The sequence below is a fragment of the Myotis yumanensis genome, unplaced genomic scaffold (genome assembly GCF_028538775.1).
Source record: "Myotis yumanensis isolate MYYU_CA2020_CCGP unplaced genomic scaffold, mMyoYum1.0.hap1 SCAF_18, whole genome shotgun sequence".
Lineage (NCBI taxonomy): Eukaryota > Metazoa > Chordata > Mammalia > Chiroptera > Vespertilionidae > Myotis > Myotis yumanensis.
Genome location: NW_027223769.1, coordinates 9,210,074 through 9,231,037, shown reverse-complemented (window position 1 = coordinate 9,231,037; position 20,964 = coordinate 9,210,074). Strand labels below are relative to the sequence as shown.

Here is a 20,964-nt window from a genome sequence, read left to right as displayed (position 1 = left end):
TGAGAGCCCATGTAGATAAAGCCGGATCTCTCAGGAAGGTGTGAGGAGTCTGAGTTGGCTATAGGTTGAGATGCAGGCAGGTACGGGAAACTTGGTCCATTAGCGGAGCTGTCTAACTCCTGCCTCTGATGGGTGTATGACCGTGCAGTATGAGGTACTGGAATAGGACACAGACAGAGCTAACCTCCCAGGGGAAGGAAGCCTTTGCATCCATGCCCAATGCTGGCTTTGTCAGTGAGACCATTGATCCAGGGTCATATGGGCAGAGGTGTAGAAACATGATCTTAGGTGGGTTCTTGCCCCCTGGATTCAGGTACAGATTGGCATCCTTGGGCTTGTTAGGCAAAATGAGTGGGCACGATTTAGCCCAGAAATGCATAATTGGTGTGGCTGGTGAGTCCTGAGAAGGAGGGTCAGACACAGGTGGGAACTTCCGTGGTAGGATTGGACAAGGTCAGATGGGCGGCATGGGGCTCTCATTCCGGGAAAGACAAAGTCATTCTATGAATGTGTGCCTGGGTCTGCCTGGGAAGGTCTTGAGAGCCCTTAGGATCGGGGAGGACAGATAGAGTGCCCCAAGCTCGGTCAGCATCCTGGTCAGGTGTGATGAGCAGAGCTCAAGGTATTTTAGAGGCCTGAGGATCCATTACTAGTCCGAGGTGTGGTCTGTAGTGTGGTTGGCATAGGGCCTGACTTACCCAGGTGAGGAAAAAGATAGAGTTATGTCTTAGTAGATAAAGTGAGGTCTGGGGCACGGGTCAGCACAGGTTGTTGAATGGCTGAGGAGCCACATCTATAAGATGTGGTCTAAGAGGCCTGCTGCAGCTACAGCTGAGGTCTAGAGACCTGTGTTGCAGGTTGAGGTTTTAGAGTCTCAAGTCAGACACTGGCACTGATGGGCTTTCCGAAAACAAGAGGTCTGTTGACCTAGCCTCAGCCAAGGTCAGCAGCGTGGAATCTGTCAGTCTGAGGGCTTGCTGGTTCTCAGTCCGGTTTCTAGAATTGAGTCTGTTTGTTGAGATCTGAGAGCCTATGTCAGGCATGGTATGGCCAGTGAAACTGTGTCTGTCAGGTAAGGTTCCCCCAAACCTGGACCCTTTCCAGGTGAGGGCCCCCACCATTCCTTTATTACCCAGGCCAGAGAACTCTGGGTCACACTTGGTTCTCTCATTGTCCCAATTCATCCTGTTTGATTGAACCTCCTGAATCTGCACCCCCAGGGTAGTATTCTCTGGATAACCACTGGGGGTCCTAAGGGGCTTCCTGTTTCCATTTTCACCCCTCCCAGACTTCTCCCTTCTCCAGCCTTGCCTCTCAGCTTCTACCCTCCAGCCCCCACTCCTTTCTTCATCTTCTAGATTGTGCTGTGTTTGCTCCTGGCCAGCCTATTTCAATGGGGTTCCAGTAGAGAATTAAGGGGTACTAGGCTCAAGTACCCCTCAGATTTCTTTTGTTTTATTGATCTTTGAGAAAGGAAGGGAAGGAGGGAGAGGGAGAGAGAGAGAAGAGAGATACATCGATTAGCTAGCTGCCTTCCGTACATTACCCAACTGGGGATTGAACCTGCAACCCAGGTATGTGCCCTGACCAGGAATCAAAACAGCAACCTTTTGGTGCACAGGGCAGTGCTCAACCAGCTGAACCACTGCAGCCAGGCGAGTTCTGAGGATTCTGATGACACAAAGTAGAATCTGTAATATGGCATGAAAAGGCACAGTGTGAATAAATAGTAGGCCTGGTGTGTCTTGAGGCTAAGGCTGAGGTGATCAGTGAAGCTCAAGTATGAGCACCTGGGCCTGTGGGTGTGTCAAAAGGCAGGCTGGGCACAGGTATGAGGCACTGAACCTGTTAGTCTGAGGATACAGATATGGCACAGGTACAAGGCACTGGGTCTGTCAGTGTTCAAGGAGGTAAACTAAGCACAAGTTTGAGGCACTGGATCTGTGGGTGTCTGAGGAGCCTGACCAGGCACAGGTATGAGGCGCTGGATCTGTGGGTGTCTGAGGAGCCTGACCAGGCACAGGTGTGAGGCGCTGGATCTGTGGGTGTCTGAGGAGCCTGACCAGGCACAGGTGTGAGGCGCTGGATCTGTGGGTGTCTGAGGAGCCTGACCAGGCACAGGTGTGAGGCGCTGGATCTGTGGGTGTCTGAGGAGCCTGACCAGGCACAGGTATGTGGCGCTGGATCTGTGGGTGCCTGAGGAGCCTGACCAGGCACAGGTATGAGGCGCTGGATCTGTGGGTGCCTGAGGAAGACTGACCAGGCACAGGTATGAGGTTCTAGGTTTGTGAGTATCTAAGGAGGACTGACCAGGCACAGGTATGAGGTTCTAGGTTTGTGAGTATCTAAGGAGGCCTGACCAGGCACAGATATGAGGCGCTGGATCTGTGGGTGTCTGATGAGCCTGACCAGGCACAGGTATGAGGAGCTGGATCTGTGGGTGTCTGAGGAGCCTGACCAGGCACAGGTGTGAGATGCTGAGTCTGTCAGTGTTTGGAGAGGCTGAACCAGGCACAGGTATGAGGCGCTGGATCTGTGGGTGTCTGAGGAGGCCTGACCAGGCACAGGTATGAGGCGCTGGATCTGTGGGTGTCTGAGGAGGCCTGACCAGGCACAGGTATAAGGTTCTGGGTCTATGGGTGTCTGAGGAGGCCTGACCAGGCACAGGTATGAGTTTCTGGATCTGTGGGTGTCTGAGGAGCCTGATCAGGCACAGGTATGAGGCGCTGGGTCTGTTAGGGTTTGGAGAGGCTGAACCAGGCACAGGTATGAGGCGCTGGATCTGTGGGTGTCTGAAGAGCCTGACCAGGCACAGGTATGAGGTTCTGGATCTGTGGGTGTCTGAGGAGGCCTGACCAGGCACAGGTATGAGGAGCTGGATCTGTGGGTGTCTGAGGAGGCCTGACCAGGCATAGGTATGAGGAGCTGGATCTGTGGGTGTCTGTGAGACCTGACCAGGCACAGGTATGAGGCGCTGGATCTGTGGGTGTCTGAGGAGGCCTGACCAGGCACAGGTATGAGGTGCTGGATCTGTGGGTGTCTGAGGAGCCTGACCAGGCACAGGTATGAGGCGCTGGATCTGTGGGTGTCTGAAGAGCCTGACCAGGCACAGGTATGAGGTTCTGGATCTGTGGGTGTCTGAGGAGGCCTGACCAGGCACAGGTATGAGGAGCTGGATCTGTGGGTGTCTGAGGAGGCCTGACCAGGCATAGGTATGAGGAGCTGGATCTGTGGGTGTCTGTGAGACCTGACCAGGCACAGGTATGAGGCGCTGGATCTGTGGGTGTCTGAGGAGGCCTGACCAGGCACAGGTATGAGGTGCTGGATCTGTGGGTGTCTGTGAGACCTGACCAGGCACAGGTATGAGGCGCTGGATCTGTGGGTGTCTGAGGAGGCCTGACCAGGCATAGGTATGAGGAGCTGGATCTGTGGGTGTCTGTGAGACCTGACCAGGCACAGGTATGAGGCGCTGGATCTGTGGGTGTCTGTGAGACCTGACCAGGCACAGGTATGAGGCGCTGGATCTGTGGGTGTCTGAGGAGCCTGACCAGGCACAGGTATGAAGTTCTGGATCTGTGGGTGTCTGAGGAGCCTGAACAGGCACAGGTATGAGGCGCTGAGTCTGTCAGTGTTTGGAGAGGCTGAACCTGGCACAGGTATGAGGCGCTGGGTCTTTCAGTGTCTGAGGAGACAGCCCAACTTCGGTAAGGTCTCCGTTTGCGTCTTCTGGCTCTGATCAGTCCCAGCATCGGCCAGAGGTGGGTAGGCCCAGGCCCTCTGAGCTGCTCCTGTGGAAGAGCTTTGCTCCCAGGGGGCAAGTTTTGTGGCAGGAGGGAGGGGGCGGGAACGCCAACCCTTCCTCAGCACCATTTCCTGTCTCTCTCAGTGGGTAGGAGGACGCTACTCGCTATGGTCAGCCATTGGACTCTCCATTGCTCTGCACGTGGGTGAGTGTCTGTTTCTGGTTCGGGAGATGATGTTGAAAGTCTCAGGTCGGAAGGTGCTCATGTCACTGAGCGCCTTCCTGTCCCCACAGGCCCCTGGCCTTGCTGCCCTTGGCTGGTCCATTTCTTTCAGGTCAAGAGGGATGGACCAAGTTTTCTTTGGGGTTTGCAGGTTGGCCTTTCTCTCCCCTCACAGCTTGTTTCCCAGAGGGTTGGGAACGCCTCGTTTCTCCTGCGAGGCGTTTAGATCCACCTTTGCGCTCAGAGCTGATCCAACTAGAGGGGCTTTCTGCAGGCCCAGTTCCTCCCAGGTCCTCTTTCTCCTGGCTCCCCATCTAACCTTTCCCTGGTTCCAGAAGAAGCTGTGCCCACTGCCAGGAGGGCTTAGGGCATGACCATTTCTGTTGACACTGCTTTTGTGTCACAGGATTTGACAACTTCGAGCAGCTGCTCTCGGGGGCTCACTGGATGGTAAGTGCGGAGGCTTGTGTTCTCTGCCAAGCACTGGCCAGAGACCTGTGCTTAGTCCAGCTCCCTCCCCTCTCCCTCCCCTCCCCTCCTCTCCCCTCCCCTTCCTCTCCCTGGCAGCTGCTCAGTGCTCACCCACCCGGCTCTCATTTCAGGATCAGCACTTCCGCAAGACGCCCCTGGAGAAGAATGCCCCCGTCCTGCTGGCTTTGTTGGGTGTCTGGTACATCAACTGCTTTGGGTGTGAGACACATGCCATGCTGCCCTATGACCAGTACCTGCACCGCTTTGCTGCCTACTTCCAGCAGGTACTAGCTGCCCGGCCAGGCCTTGGGGTCAGCATAGCCTGTGGGGGGCCTGAGAGGCCTGTGAGTCCAGGCACCCAGCTTCCTGCACATCTGTTACCCCTGGGCATGACCAAGGCCCACCTCTGCTCCCCATCTCAGGGTGAACCTTTTGCATCCAGGATCTGTTTGAGCTGAGGTCAGCCAAGTTTGATTTCCATGGGAGGGGCATGACTGCTTATCACGGAGCCCTGGCCAGTTAAGTCCTGGCTTGGCTCAGGGCATGTTTCTCAGCCGGGAGGTTTTTTCCTTGGACATCACCCTGTGTGCCTGCGATAGGGTGGGGCCACAGGTCAGGACCCCTATGGTTTGTACTCCTTTGTTCCTCCAGAGAAGCAAGTCCACACCCAGTTTGTAGTGCCTCTTTGGGCTGTTCACAGCCCTCTGTCCCCCGCCGGAATCTCCAGAGCCCCTCCCCTAGTCCAGCCACCGCTCTGGGCAGGCAGCCCTTCCTCATCTGTCCTTGCTTCGCTTTAGCACAAACCCAGTCCCTGCCTTGCAGCCCTTGGGCAGGCACAGCAGACTTTCACCAGCACCTGCAGATGAATCCTGTGCTTGAAGGAGGGCAAAGACACCCCAAGGCCCAGTATCTAGTTGAGGTGACAGCCCTCAAAGGCTCTTCACTCTGGATGCCAGCCTGCTTCTCCCTTAAGAAGCCAATTGAAGATTTTGTGACCAATTTCTTCCCTTAGGGAGTTCTTCCTGGAACCTTCATACCTACTTTCTCCTAGTCATGGCTTCTTCCTGCAGAGTGGTCTAAGCTAGAAAGCTTGTGAGCCTGTATCTTCACGGGTGAGGGGAGATAAAAGGATCATGCTTGTGGATATCTCTCAGGGCCAGGGCAGGGCAGGAATGCCTGCTACATCCCAGGCAGGATTTGGGCCCAGTGCACGAGGGAGCAGCACTTGCAGAGAGAGGGCTGGTTTCTGTCCACATTCCAGGGTGACATGGAGTCCAATGGAAAGTACATCACCAAGTCCGGCACCCGTGTGGACCACCAGACGGGCCCCATTGTGTGGGGGGAGCCAGGGACCAATGGCCAGCATGCCTTCTACCAGCTCATCCACCAAGGTAGGGCCCACCTGGCCTGGGCACAGGTGCTGCTGGGAGGGAGAGGGCCCACCAGCACAGACTTCTCCATGAGGTCAGTGCTGTCACCTGTGGGCTGGAGTAGTGCCTGAGTGACCACAGTGCCATTCACAGGCACCAAGATGATACCTTGTGACTTCCTCATCCCGGTTCAGACCCAGCACCCGATAAGGAAGGGTCTGCATCACAAGGTAAGAGCCCCATCCAGACCCTCCTCACGCTTTCCTAGGCTCACATTACAACCAGACCTCGTAAGACCTGGTGCACTTTTCTATTCCTGCCATAACAAAGACCACACGCTTAGTGGCTTAAAACCACACCCATTTATTATCTCAGTTTCTGTGGGTCTGAAGTCCACCAGGCTCTGCTGGGTCTCTGCTCAGGTTAGAACCAAGATCCAGTTTCCTTGCTGGCTGGTGGCCGGGGGGTCATTCTCAGCTACTAGAAGCCACCTTGGCTCGTGGTCCCCTCCATCTCAGAATCAGCAGTAGTGGGTTGAGTCCCTCTCAAGCTTTGATTCTCTTTTGTTGCATCTCTATGACTGACTCATTTGCCTTCCTCATCTACTTTTTTTTTTTAATATATTTTATTGATTTTTTAAAAAAATATATTTCTTTATTGATTACAGAGAGGAAGGGAGAAGGAGAGAGATAGAAACATCAATGATGAGAGAGAACCATTGATCGGCTGCCTCCTGCACACCCCCTACTGGGGATCGAGCCTGCAACCCAGGCATGTGCCCTTGGCCGGAATCAAACCTGGGACCCATCGGTCCACAGGCTGACGCTCTATCCACTGAGCAAAGGCGGCTAGGGCTGATTTTTTTTTTTTTTTTTTTTTAACAGAGGAAGAGAGAGGGATAGAGAGATAGAAACATCGATGAGAGAGAAACATTGATCAGCTGCCTCCTGCACACTCCCCACTGGGGATGTGCCTGCAACCAAGGCACATGCCCTTGGCCGGAATCGAACACGGCACCCTTGAGTCCGCAGGCTGACGCTCTATCCACTGAGCCAAGCTGGTTAGGGCCCTCATCTACTTTTAAGGGCCCATGTGATTGGGCCCAGCTGCATGATCTCCAAATCTTAAAATCTGTAACCTTAATTCTTTTTTAAAAAAATATTTTTATTGATTTCAGAGAGGAAGGGAGAGGGAGAGGGAAAGATAGAAACATCAATGATGAGAGAGAATCATTCATTGGCTGCCTCCTGCACACCCGCTCCTGGAGATGGAGCCCACAACCCAGGCATGTGCCCTGACTGGGAATCAAACCATGACCTCCTGGTTCATAGAGCCTTTGAGGGCTGTCACCTCAACGCTCAACCACTGAGCCACACCGGCCGTGCTGTGACCTTAATTCCATCTGTAAAATCCTTTTTGCCATGTAATGTAACATACACAGGTGTAACAGCAGGAGGTAAAAAAAAATCACTGAGCCAAGATCTTGCCTACAGAGTAGCAAATGGGGAAATCATCTAACTCCTAACATGTTAAAGTCCATTAAGAGGATCAGTCATACCTCATCTCAGGTATGCAGAGTAACATGGGTTACTGTGGGCACCAGATTTGCACTCGGAGACCTGGGTTTGAATTCTGATTCTCCCCCTCGTACTTCTGCGAATCAGTGCTGTTCACTTGAAGAGGCTCAACTACAAGAGAGATGATGCCTTTCCTCCTCGAATCTTAGTAGGTGTCAGTTAAGTTCTTAGTAGGGCCCTTGACAAGTAGTACATATTCCTTAAAGGATAGTTACCTACTTTCTGGTGTCATCAGATGTGCCTTGCTGTCCCCCTGTGCTCCAACTGAGCTCTAGAGTGGGGACGGCTGTCTGGCCCATGTTGGACTAACTGTGACTGCCAAGTGCCAAGTGGTCTCATCCCTCGGCCTGAAGCTCAGACAGTTTCCAGGCAAAATTGGATGTCTCTCTCTTGTCAGATCCTCCTGGCCAACTTCTTGGCCCAGACTGAGGCCCTGATGAGGGGAAAGTCGACAGAGGAGGCTCGTAAGGAGCTCCAGGCTGCAGGAAGGAGCCCAGAGGACCTGGAGAAGCTGTTGCCACACAAGGTAAGCACTTTTGAAGTGGGGTTTGGGTGGCATATTGGAGTTGGAAGGATAAAGTTGTGGGGCCAAGGCAGGGCTCATGATTTGCTTGGCTTGTCCACAGTAGGAGGGGCCATCCTAAAAGACCTACATATCCCAGCTTCTGGGGAAGGGCGGGCTTCCCTTCTGAGGACTTAGGGATCACAACTAACTGGGGGCTCCTCCTGGGTGTTTTCTGAAGGTCTTTGAAGGAAATCGTCCAACCAACTCTATTGTGTTTACCATGCTCACACCATTCATTCTTGGAGCCTTAATTGGTAAGTGAGTGGGGAAGGTCCCAGCTTGGGGTAAGTTGTACTGGGCTGGTAGAGCCCTAAATGTGCATATCTGTCACCTCTGCAGCCATGTATGAGCACAAGATCTTCGTTCAGGGCATCATCTGGGACATCAACAGCTTTGACCAATGGGGGTGAGTTGCTGATTCAAGGAGAGGGTGGGAATGCTTGTGGATTTCACTAGCAGTACTGGAACCTTCCTCATATAATTCTTTCTCCTTTTCCTGGCAGAGTGGAGCTGGGAAAGCAGCTGGCTAAGCAAATTGAGCCTGAGCTTGATGGCAGCAGCCCAGTGACCTCTCACGATTCTTCCACCAATGGGCTGATCAACTTCATCAAGCAGGAGTGTACCGCCAGAATCAAATAAACTCATGCTGGGCTGCAGTCCCTGTTGTGACTGTCCTTCTTGTCCCTCCTCACCAGAGTCTGCATTGCATGGTCCTGCCCAGAACACCCTCTGGTCATGGGCTTAGACCACAAGCCCTTTAAGGAAGCTGGTCTGGAACTGTCACCCCCACCCTCTGTGTCCGCTCCCCTCTGTGTTACAATTAGTTGAAGTGTTTCAGTGCAGCTAATTTTTGACCCACATTTACATTGTTCATGTACCAGGTAAAAAAATAAAGATGCCACAAAGGAGGTTGTAAGCTCAGCCTCTTGTTTCCTGAGATGGTGCTTTGTGCAGGAGTTAGAGCGCCTGTAGGAGGAGTGATGTGCCTGGATTGAGGCTTGACTAAGTGGTGAGCAGCTCCAGAATGGAGGATGGTCCTTGAGAAGAGACTGTATTGGGTGGGGCACAATCGAAGTCACAAGGGCAACTTGGCCTCTGTAACCAAATCCATTCTCCATCTTCTACTCCTCACCCCTGTGACTTTTGATGAACTGTATACTTGTGTTCACTGGATGATTTTACAAACCAAATTGAGACTATATCTGTTTTGGGTGAGTTCCTGGCCCAGATTAGCGGTGACTACTATTACCTGGCCAGATGCCCAGGTAATTCTTTCCTTTTATAAGGTAAACATTGAAAGAAGAATTTTTGAGCAAACTAGTCTTTTATTCAAGACTAGAGGCCTGGTGCATGAAAATTCATGCACTGTGCGGGGGGGGGGGGGGAGGCACGGAGGCAGGGATCCTCAGCCCAGCCTGTGCCTTCTCACAGACCAGGAGCCCTCGGGGAATGTCTGACTGACAGCGTGGGGAGTGGGCCTAAGCCGAAGTCTGGCCTCCTCTGTGGGAGGTGACCAGCTGGGCAATTGGGGGCCGGCACCAGCGGGTGAGCAGCCGGCTCTGCCCTCGATTGCCCCCCACCACCTCCAGTTGCCACCACGCCCCCCATCACCGTCCCCTCCCTCTGCCCGCTGGCACCCACCTTGGCTGGCCTGGCGCTGCCCACTCACTGGCCCTGTTCCCCACCAACCGGTCATTCTGCGTTGGGTTGATTTGCATATTAGGTTTTTATTATATAGGATGTTAAATAATATGTCTGATTAATTAAGCAGAGGAGGAATTTTAAAGAGTGAGGGGCAGAATTGTTGGGCAGGCTAGAGGCTGAGCATTCAGGAAATACACCCTAGACCAGAATGCAAAAATCCAGACTGGGAACCTTCTGCCTTGTATCCGGTCATCTGGGCTGCTGTTACCCCGTTCCGTCCTGGGTCACCCACTTCTGCATTGTACTCTGGCTTGGTCACATGCCTTCCTTAAGACAAGGAAAGCCAAGATTCATATTTTTTGCTCCTATAAGAAGGCAAACTGCACTCCCAAAGTCTCAGTGAGGAATATCCTAATTCTAGAAAATGATCGTACAGGGGCAAATGTCCACTTGAAATGATACTTGGATATTGTCGGCATCTTTCTATTAGTGAAGTAGGTTTCTTTTTTTAATTCCAAAAGTGAATGCCCACTTCTCTCCCCACCTTTGCAGAGGTGCTAGAAAGGTGTTTTTTGACAGTTGAGTTCTATTTAGGCTCCTGCTGATTCACCTCCTTTTTTTCTTTTTTTTTAAAGATATGTCTTTATTGATTTTTAGAGAGAGAGAAGTGTCAAACTGCTGCCCCTCACTGGGGATCAAGCCCAGGACCCGGGCATATGCCCTGACCAGGAATCAAACTGGTCATCTCTTGCTTTATGGGTTGATGCTCAACCACTGAACCACACCAGCTGGGCACCACCTCCTTTATTAATTTAGCTGATGAAAAGTGAAGGCCTTTCCCTATCACCGCCACTTCCTCTATTACAGAATGACAAGCACAAAAAAAGTACAGATAGGAAAATTCAAGGTGGAAGACCCTCTCAGACTAACTTGGCTTCATGTGAAAGATATGTTAGCAGGGGGACCACTGTGCTCTAAGTCAGCTGCCAAGCCTCATGTCTTCTTTTATGCAAGAGGAACTGGCATATGACAGTTGGCCACATGTCCCTTTGCCCTCTTATTCTCCTGCCCCTCACCACTCCCAGTATCATCACTTGTGGCTTCCACTTAAGTATCCCATGGCTGCGTTATTTCAAGTATTGAACAGTATGTGAATTAGAGGTCTCCAGAGAAATAGAACCAATACTATATATATATATATGTATATATATATATATATACATATACACACACACATATATATACACATACACACATATATATACATACATACACACACACACACACATATATATATATATATATTCACATACATACATATATATAGTTATTTGAGATTTACTATAGGAATGGCTCATGTGATTATGGAGGCTGAAAAGTCCCATGATATGCTGTCTGCAAGCTGGAGAACCAGGGAAGCCAGGTGTATAATTCAGTCTGAGTGTGAAAGCCTAAGAATGGAGGGAGCCACTGCTGTAAATCCCAGAGTGAAGGTCAGAACCAGGAGCTCAGATGTTTGAGGGCAGGAAAAGATGGATGTCCCAGCTCAAGAAGAGATAGAATTTGCCCTTCTTCCTTTTTGTTCTATTCCAGCTCTTGGTGATGCCCAGCCACATTGGTGAGGGCGACCTTAGTTACTCAGTCTACTGATTCAAATGCTATTGTCTTCTGGAAACACCCTCACACACAATCTCAGAAATGTTTTACCAGCTATCTGGCCATCCTTTAGCCCAGCTGATGCATAAAATTAACCATTACAAACAGGTAGCTCTTCAGGGTGAGACTGAAGCACCTTTCTACATCTTTGTTCTGTATTTCCTCATGCAAACTATCATAACTTGTTATGTGTGGGTTTGCCAGGTGGTTCAAACCCTACAAAATAACGAATTGAGCCAGTTACTTCAAATCTCACACATGCAAGTACTTTTTGTGACATTGTTCCAAGGACTCCAGAATGTGGCAGTAATTAGTATCCTGAAAATTCACCTTAAGCAGTAGGCCTTCATACTGAGATCACACTTCAATCAGGAGGTTGTAATGGGTGTTATGATGTAAGTAAGTGACTGATGTTGGAGAGTGGTCAGTAACTGTTAGCAAACATAAGAATTTTGAAGTTTGCTTCTTGGTATAATTTTTTTACTATTTTATTTTATCTTTATATATTTTTTATTGATTTCGGAGAGGAAGGGAGAGGAAGAGAGAGCTAGAAACATCAATGATGAGAGAGAATCTTTGGTAGGCTGCCTCCTGCATGCCCCACACTGGGGATCGAGCCCACAACCCGGGCATGTGCCCTTGACTGGAATTGAACCCTGAGACTCTTCAGTCCGCAGGTCTACACTATATTCACTGAGCCAAACCAGCTAGGGCATTCTTGCTCTAATTTAAAAATATGTCATGGGTAACATGTCAGGTCATCCAGCTCTTTGGCTAGACCTGAAGTGGACACGAAGGTCAGACTTCACAGCCCATTTAAAGCTATCAGATTGGTATTCATAAACCAGGAGTAAACTGGTCTCATCTCCAGGTCCTCTCTGGGGCTGGAGCCAAACGTGTCCTGTGTCCTCCTTTGAGATGTTAGATAGGATAATAGTCTCAAGGTCTGGGCAGTTCTAAACAGTTATTGCTTTTTTAAAAATTTTTTAATTAATATTTATTATTTTATTTATTTATTTATTTGAGAGAGAGGAAAGGAGAGGGATATATAGAGAGAAACATCATTGATCAGCTGCCTCCAGCATACCTCCCACTGGCCATTGAGCACACAACCCAGGTATGTGTCCTAACCGGAAATCAAACCATTGACCTCTTGGTTCCTGGGTTGACGCTTAACCACTGAGCCACACCGGCTTGGCTAAACAGTTCTTTTTTAAAAAATTGATTTCAGAGAGGATGGGAGAAAGAGAGAAAGAAACATCAATGATGAGAGATAATCATTGATTGGTTGCCTCCTGCGCACAACCTGAGCATGTGCCCTTGACTGGAATCAAACCTGGGACTCTTCAGTCCAGGCCAACGCTCTATCCACTGAGCCAAACTGGTTAGGGCTAAACAGTTATTTTATTTTATTTTTTTTTTGCCAGGGACTCTGGGGATTTTTTTTTCATTTTTTTAAATTAAATCTTTATTGTTCAGATTACATTTGTTCCTCTCCCCCCCCCCCATAACTCCCCTCCTTCCAGTTCCCGCCCCACCCTCCGCCCTCACTCCCCACCCACTGTCCTCATCCATAGGTGCACGATTTTTGTCCAGTCTCTTCCCGCATCTCCCATTCCCCTTTCCCCCCCAAGAATAGTCAGTCCATTCCCTTTCTATGTCCCTGATTCATTATAATCACCAGTTCATTCTGTACATCAGATTATTTATTCACTTGATTCTTAGATTCACTTGTTGATAGATGCATGTTTGTTGTTCACAATTTGTATCTTTACCTTTTTCTTCTTCCTCTTCTTAAAGGATACCTTTCAGCATTTCGTATAATACTGGTTTAGTGGTGATGAACTCCTTTAGCTTTTCCTTATCTGTGAAGCTCTTTATCTGACCTTCAATTCTGAATGATAGCTTTGCTGGATAAAGTACTCTTGGTTGTAGGTTCTTGGTATTCATCACTTTGAATATTTCTTGCCATTCCCTTCTGGCCTGCTAAGTTTCTGTTGAGAAATCAGCTGACAATCGTATGGGTATTCCCTTGTAGGTAATTGAGTCTCTTTCTCTTGCTGCTTTTAAGATTCTCTCTTTGTCTTTTGCTCTTGGCATTTTAATGATGATGTGTCTTGGTGTGGTCCTCTTTGGATTCCTTTTGTTTGGGGTTCTCTGCGCTTCTTGGACCTGTAAGTCCATTTCTTTCACCAGGTGGGGGAAGTTTTCTGCCATTATTTCTTCAAATAAGTTTTCAATATCTTGCTGTCTCTGATCTTCTGGCACTCCTATTATTCTGATACTAGAGGCCTGGTGCACGAAATTCGTGCACTGGGGATGGGTGGGGGGTCTCTTAGCCCAGCATGTGCCCTCTTGCAGTCCGGGACCCCTCCCTTGTTACTGCCCAGGTGCTTGCTGCTTCCTACCACTTGGCTTGCTGCTCCTTAGTGCTGCCACAAAGGCCTCGGGTCCGCTGGGTGCCAGGCCTGCCGGTTTGTGTCTCTGATACCCCCAGCAGCCCCAGCACCAAGGTGGCCGGCCTTGGAGCTGCTGGGTACAGGCCACCTGTTGCGTGTTTGTGTCTTCTATCAGGCCACCAGCAGCCTCAGCACCACCTAAATAACTTAAGGGAAACTTTATTTAGTCTTCTTTTAAAAGCAATCTAGTTTAAAAATGAGTTGCAGTTAAGACAGAACAAAGAACATGGTACCTAAGAGTGAGATAGACTGACAGAGGAGAGGCTGGGCACTGGTCAGGGGCTTACATGCCAACTGTTCTCCACCTGGGAAATGATGTAAAATCGGTTTCTTTAGTTTTCTGCTTAATGGTCTTCTCCAGCACTGAGGTCAGAGGAGCTGCCTTCCAGCCCGTAGGCTGCTTCTCAGAGTCGAAAATTTCGCCATAGGCCTCTGCCTAGGACAGGACCTCTGAACTCCCAGGGTGCATAAACACACAGGGCTTCCATCAGGCTCCGCTGATCCAGGGGCCGAGAGGCCTCTCGGGTACACTGATCCCCGGGCCGGGAGGCCTCTGGGCTCCGCTGATCCAGGAGCTGGGAGGCCTCTGGGCTCTGCTGATCCAGGCGTCCGGGAGGCCTCTCGGCTCGGCTGATCCAGGCGTCCGGGAGGCCTCTCGGCTCCGCTGATCCAGGGGCCGGGAGGCCTCTCGGCTCCGCTGATCCAGGGGCCGGGAGGCCTCTCGGCTCCGCTGATCCCCGGGCTGGGAGGCCTCTCGGCTCCGCTGATCCAGGGGCCGGGAGGCCTCTGGGCTCCGCTGATCCAGGCATCCGGGAGGCCTCTCGGCTCCGCTGATCCAGGTGGCCGGGAGGCCTCTCGGCTCCGCTGATCCAGGGGCCGGGAGGCCTCTCGGCTCCGCTGATCCAGGGGCCGGGAGGCCTCTCGGCTCCGCTGATCCCCGGGCTGGGAGGCCTCTCAGCTCCGCTGATCCAGGCGGCCGGGAGGCCTCTCGGCTCCGCTGATTCCGCGGCCGGGAGGCCTCTCGGCTCCGCTGATCCCCAGGCCGGGAGGCCTCTCGGCTTGCTGATCCAGGGGCCAGGAGGTCTCTCGGCTCCGCTGATCCCCGGGACGGGAGGCCTCTCGGCTCCGCTGATTCTGCAGCCAGGAGGCCTCTCGGCTCCGCTGATCCAGTTGCCGTGAGGCCTCTCGGCTCAGCTGATCCAGGGGCCGGGATGCCTCTCGGGTCCGCTGATTCTGCAGCCGGGAGGCCTCTCGGCTCCACTGATCCAGTTGCCGGGAGGCCTCTCGGCTCCGCTGATCCAGTTGCCGTGAGGCCTCTCGGCTCCGCTGATCCAGTTGCCGTGAGGCCTCTCGGCTCCGCTGATCCCGGGGCCAGGAGGCCTCTCAGCTCCGCTGATCCCCAGGCCGGGAGGCCTCTCGGCTTGCTGATCCCTGGGCCGGGAGGCCTCTCAGCTCCGCTGATCCAGGTGGCCAGGAGGCCTCTCGGCTCTGCTGATCCAGTCGGCCGGGAGGCCTCTCGGCTCCGCTTATTCCGCGGCCGGGAGGCCTCTCGGCTCCGCTGATCCCCAGGCCGGGAGGCCTCTCGGGTCCGCTGATCCCCGGGCCGGGAGGCCTCTCGGCTTGTTGATCCCCGGGCTGGGAGGCCTCTCAGCTCCGCTGATCCAGGTGGCCGGGAGGCCTCTCGGTCCGCTGATATCGGGGCCAGGAGGCCTCTCAGCTCCGCTGATCCAGGGGCCTGGAGGCCTCTCGGCTCCGCTGATCCAGTTGCCGGGAGGCCTCTCGGCTCCGCTGATCCCCGGGCCGGGAGGCCTCTCGGCTCAGCTGATCCAGGGGCTGGGATGCCTCTCCGGTCCGCTGATTCTGCAGCCGGGAGGCCTCTCGGCTCCGCTGATCCAGTTGCCGGGAGGCCTCTCGGCTCCGCTGATCCAGGGGCCGTGAGGCCTCTCGGGTCCGCTGATCCCCGGGCCGGGAGGCCTCTCGGCTTGTTGATCCCCGGGCTGGGAGGCCTCTCAGCTCCGCTGATCCAGGTGGCCGGGAGGCCTCTCGGTCCGCTGATATCGGGGCCAGGAGGCCTCTCGGCTCCGCTGATCCAGGGGCCTGGAGGCCTCTCGGCTCCGCTGATCCAGTTGCCGGGAGGCCTCTCGGCTCTGCTGATCCCCGGGCCGGGAGGCCTCTCGGCTCAGCTGATCCAGGGGCCGGGATGCCTCTCCGGTCCGCTGATTCTGCAGCCGGGAGGCCTCTCGGCTCCGCTGATCCAGTTGCCGGGAGGCCTCTCGGCTCCGCTGATCCAGTTGCCGGGAGGCCTCTCGGCTCCGCTGATCCCCAGGCCGGGAGGCCTCTCGGCTTGCTGATCCCCGGGCTGGGAGGCCTCTCAGCTCCGCTGATCCAGGTGGCCGGGAGGGCTCTCGGCTCCGCTGATTCCGCGGCCGTGAGGCCTCTCGGCTCCGCTGATCCCCAGGCCGGGAGGCCTCTCGGCTCCGCTGATCCAGTTGCCGTGAGGCCTCTCGGCTCCGCTGATCGAGGGGCCGGGATGCCTCTCGGGTCCGCTGATTCTGCAGCCGGGAGGCCTCTCGGCTCCGCTGATCCAGTTGCCGGGAGGCCTCTCGGCTCCGCTGATCCAGTTGCCGTGAGGCCTCTCGGCTCCTCAGATCCAGTTGCCGTGAGGCCTCTCGGCTCCGCTGATCCCCGGGCCGGGAGGCCTCTCCGGTCCGCTGATCCAGGGGCCGTGAGGCCTCTCGGGTCCGCTGATCCCCGGGCCGGGAGGCCTCTCGGCTTGCTGATCCCCGGGCTGGGAGGCCTCTCAGCTCCGCTGATCCAGGTGGCCGGGAGGCCTCTCGGTCCGCTGATATCGGGGGCGGGAGGCCTCTCGGCTCCGCTGATCCAGGGGCCTGGAGGCCTCTCGGCTCCGCTGATTCCGCGGCCGTGAGGCCTCTCGGCTCCGCTGATCCCCAGGCCGGGAGGCCTCTCGGCTTGCTGATCCAGGGGCCGGGAGGCCTCTCGGCTCCGCTGATCCAGTTGCCGTGAGGCCTCTCGGCTCAGCTGATCCAGGGGCCGGGATGCCTCTTGGGTCCGCTGATTCTGCAGCCGGGAGTCCTCTCGGCTCCGCTGATTCCGCGGCCGGGAGGCCTCTCGGTCCGCTGATATAGGGGGCGGGAGGCCTCTCGGCTCCGCTGATCCAGGGGCCAGGAGGCCTCTCGGCTCCGCTGATCCCCGGGCTGGGAGGCCTCTCATCTCCGCTGATTCAGGGGCCGGGAGGCCTCTCGGCTCCGCTGATCCAGGGGCCGGGAGGCCTCTCGGCTCCGCTGATCCCCAAGCTTGGAGGCCTCTCTGCTCTGCGGCTTCAGGGTTGTTTGGCTTCGCTCTACCGCTTGGAGCCTGAGTTTGCAGATTAACCGCCATCTTTTAGCTTCTACTTGAAACATTGTATCTTTTGGAGCTGTTGCTTCAGGAGCTCAGAGTCCCACAGCTGCAGGCAGGAACCTTGGTTTCCTCTATCACTGGGGCAACCAAGCATCCTGTTCTCAGCTGCCTGGCTGCCCTCCGCCATCTTGGCTGACAGTTAATTTGCATATACTCACTGATTAGCCAATGAAAAGGGTAGCGGTTGTACGCCAATTACCATGTTTCTCTTTTATTAGTGTAGATTAGTCCACTTGAAGCTGTCCCAGAGGCTCCTTACACTATCTTCACACTTTCGGATTCTTTTTTCATTTTGCTTTTCCAGTTGGGTGTTTTTTGCTTTCAAATCTTTGGTTTGATTCTTGTGCTCCTCTGGTCTGCTATTGGGTATAATATTCTTTATTTCAGTCCGTGTATGCTTACTTTCTAATTTCTTTATCGTAGCATCGAGGGTCTCATTAGTTTTCATGAGGCTCTGCTCAAGTTTATTGCAAGCCCTCAAAATTGCGATTTTTAGCTCCATATCCTCCATTTCTGTCATGTTTTTTTGTCTCCGCATCTTTTATGCTTTCTTGGTGCACCCCCTTGTGGTCTTTGTGCACCGTCTTGTTCTAGTTAAGCCTTAATTGTTGTAGTTAATACTAGAGGGATTTGACCACCAGGCCGACTGGCTGTGAGAATCAGCTGTGGGAAAACTTCAGTCCTCTGGGGAGGCGTTATTCCAGCCTTTGCCTGAGGCGGTCGGCAAATGGCTCTGCGCAGGGCTTGGGCGGGGCGGGATCAACTGGGCGGGTGGAGGGAGCAGCTATGGCTGCTCTCAGTCCATCCCCAGGGTCTCCACCTCTCTGTCCCAGCAACTGCTGCAAACCTCGGAGGGACTGTAGCCAGACAGTCCTGCTTCTCCCGTTTGAGTCTGGGTCCCTAGAGACTCACCCGGATCTGTAGCCCAGAGTCTGAGACTCCCTCCTGATTGAAAACGACAACCGCGCCCTCAGCCACCAGCCCGCTTTGCCCGCGCACCACCGTACCTTTAAATTTTCCACACTGCGCCTCCTCTGAGCCTCGTAATGCTGTTGTTTTTCCTTCTAGTTGAAGAGTCTCTCCTCAGCCAGCCTTCCTGTGGTTCTGGGTGATGTCCGTTCCGTCTTTTAGTTGTATTTTTGAAGTGGTTGTTTGCGGCAGCAGTCTCCGGTGTTTACCTATGCCGCCATCTTCCGGACTCTCCAGTTATTTCTTGTTAAATATTAAAATACTAAAGGCCTGGTGTACAAATTTGTGCATGGGTGGGGTTCCTTGGCCTGGCTGGCAATCGGGGCCAATTTTGGCCATCTTGCCCAGTCCCAACTGGGGCCGATTGGGGCTGGCCAGCAGAGGGGAGGGACTGCGGGAGGTTGGCTGGCCGTGAGAGGTTGGCAGTGGGAGTGCACTGACCACCAGCTGGCCAGGAAGAGGGACCGCAGGAGGTTGGCTGGCTGTGAGAGTTTGGCTGTGGGAGCACACTGACCACCAGGGGACAGCTCCTGCGTTGAGCATCTGACCCCTGGTGGTCAGTGCATGTCATAGTGACTGGTCGGTCGTCCGGTTGTTTGGTCATAATGGTCGCTTAGGCTTTTATATATAGAGAGAGAGGCCTGGTGCATGAAATTTGTACACTTGAGGGGGGTCCCTCAGCCTGGCCTGTGCCCTCTTGCAGTGCGGGAGCCTTGGGGGGATGTCTGACTCATGGCTTGGGCCCATTAAGCCATCAGTCAGACATCCTTAGCATTGCCACGGAGGTGGGAGAGGCTCCCACCACTGCTGCTGTGCTCGCCAGCCATGAGCCTGGCTTCTGGCTGAGTGGTGCTCCCCTTGTGGGAGCAGACTGACCACCAGGGGGCAGCGCCTGCGTTGAGCATCTGCCCCCTGGTGGTCAGTGCATATCATAGTGACTGGTCATTCCACCATTCAGTCATTTGCATATTAGCCTTTTATTATATAGGATTTGCTATAGATGAGGCCCCCCTAGAACCATAAGAAATGCAAAAAATTCACTGTTAACTCATTCTCTATTGCTCCCACTTAAAGTCAAATTGCCCCCCTGTGTGCTATACCTTGACACTTTTCCTCTCTGAGTTTCATTTCTGAATACATACGCATATACCATGGGAATTATAATCTCTTCTCCGCCTACTTCACTGGGTTCTCATGAGAAGGTTCCAAGCTAATAAACCTAGAAATGTTTCATCAAGTGTCTAAATGGGAAGGTAGCAGGTGCTGGTTAGGGGAGGAGGGCATGATTGTTTCCTGGGACTGTAGCTATTGAAGCTTTGCAGAGGGTTCCAGCAGGCCTCAGAGGGGCGGGCTCTGGCCAGCAGCCCTATAGTGGTGGTCGTCCCTGGAGGTGCTGGCGGGGGAGAGGGGGGGGCGGGATGTACTAGGGGGGCACTAGGGGGATGGCGAGGCTGAAAGGGGAGTAACTGTCAAACCTCCCCGCTTGGCGCCATTCTGTAAAGTGTATGTGGCCGTTTCACAGCTGTAGGTGCTCAGGGCGGGGCTCCAATCTCCTGGAGTAGGGCAGGAGCTGGGCCAGGGTGAGGCCAGGCAGGCTAGGAGGGCAGGTTTAGCCGGCCCCCAGCGAGGTTCAGCGCACTTGTGCTGCTGTTGAGTGGGGGATGGGTCTGACCCTGGGGGGCCACTCGGGCCTGCCTCCACCCCGGTGGTCTGGAGTTGTACGGAGGAGAGGTGTGCCCGGCCCCAGCGTAGGGGGCCTGGCAGTGGCGGCCTACGGGCCACGGGGGCCTCGGGGGTGCTGATGGGTCATCGGGTCATGGCCAGCATGCTATTGTTGTGAGTGCCCCTGGCAGGGGTGGCGGGGGAAGAGATCGGAAGTCGGAGGTGCAGGCTGCGGCTACCCCCGAGGCTGGGTCTTCTCCCTGTCGGGTCAGCCTCCCCATCCCCCCGAGGGTGGGTGCGGGGGCTGGGGTAGGGTGTCCTTGCAGGGGGATTGGAAGAGCTCCCTGTGGCCGCTTCCTCTTCCTTCTTTGCAGTCTGCGCTCTCCTCAGACCCCTGGGAACTTGGCTCTGGCCATCCTGCCCTTCCATGGCTCCCTGCACCCCGCCCTATTTGGCTCTCCCCCTCCACCCTTCTGTCAGGAGGCTGCTGGGGCACCCTGCTGCAGGCAGCGTGTTCCTGTGGTAGGTGGTGGGGGTGTGGGGAGCAGCTCCAGTAAAGTTTAGTAAACCCTGGGTCTGCATCAGGATTTGGCTGCATGGCCGCAGGGGAGTCTGCCTGGGCAGGACAAAATCACAGGAGACACAGAGTCCCACCCCGTGGACCCACAGCCCCGCCCACCCTGCTGAACTGTCATGATGTGATGGTGTCTGGGACAACTGCATGTTCCTCTATTATTATATAGGACTAGAGGCCTGGTACATCACATTCATGCACTCAGGGGGAGAGGGTTCCTCAGCCCAGCCTGCATCCTTTTGCAGTCTGGGAGCCCTTAGAGGATGTCTGACTGACTGCTTAGGCCCGCTCTAGGGGGTGTGGGGCCTAAGCCACAGTCAGACATCCTTAGCGCTGCCTGGCTTGTGGCTGAGTGGCACTCCCCCTGTGGGAGCACACTGACCACCAGGGGGCAGCCCCTGCATTGAGTGTCTGCCCCCTGATGGTCAGTGCATGTCATAGCAACCAGTCATTCCACCGTTTGGTTGATTTGCATATTACCCTTTTATTATATAAGACTAGAGGCCCAGTGCACAAAAATTTGTGCACTGGCGGGGGGGGTGGGTCCCTCAGCCCCACTTGTGTCCTCTCACAGTCTGGGACCCCTCGGGAGAAAATGACCTGCTGGCTTAGGCCTGCTCCCGGGTGGCAGA

General features: G+C 54.0%; 1 protein-coding gene across 1 annotated transcript in view; it reads left to right on the top strand.

Moving 5' to 3' along the window:
• Nucleotides 1-8,869, top strand: part of GPI (glucose-6-phosphate isomerase) — a 28,788-nt gene extending 19,919 nt beyond the window's left edge. The window contains exons 10-18 of the mRNA XM_070399104.1: nucleotides 3,887-3,947; nucleotides 4,372-4,415; nucleotides 4,568-4,720; nucleotides 5,698-5,827; nucleotides 5,960-6,036; nucleotides 7,781-7,909; nucleotides 8,127-8,202; nucleotides 8,288-8,354; nucleotides 8,452-8,869. Coding sequence (XP_070255205.1) covers nucleotides 3,887-3,947; nucleotides 4,372-4,415; nucleotides 4,568-4,720; nucleotides 5,698-5,827; nucleotides 5,960-6,036; nucleotides 7,781-7,909; nucleotides 8,127-8,202; nucleotides 8,288-8,354; nucleotides 8,452-8,587 — 873 coding nt within the window. The 3' untranslated portion in view covers nucleotides 8,588-8,869. The remainder of the gene's footprint in view (nucleotides 1-3,886; nucleotides 3,948-4,371; nucleotides 4,416-4,567; nucleotides 4,721-5,697; nucleotides 5,828-5,959; nucleotides 6,037-7,780; nucleotides 7,910-8,126; nucleotides 8,203-8,287; nucleotides 8,355-8,451) is intronic.
• Nucleotides 8,870-20,964: the final 12,095 nt, after the last annotated feature.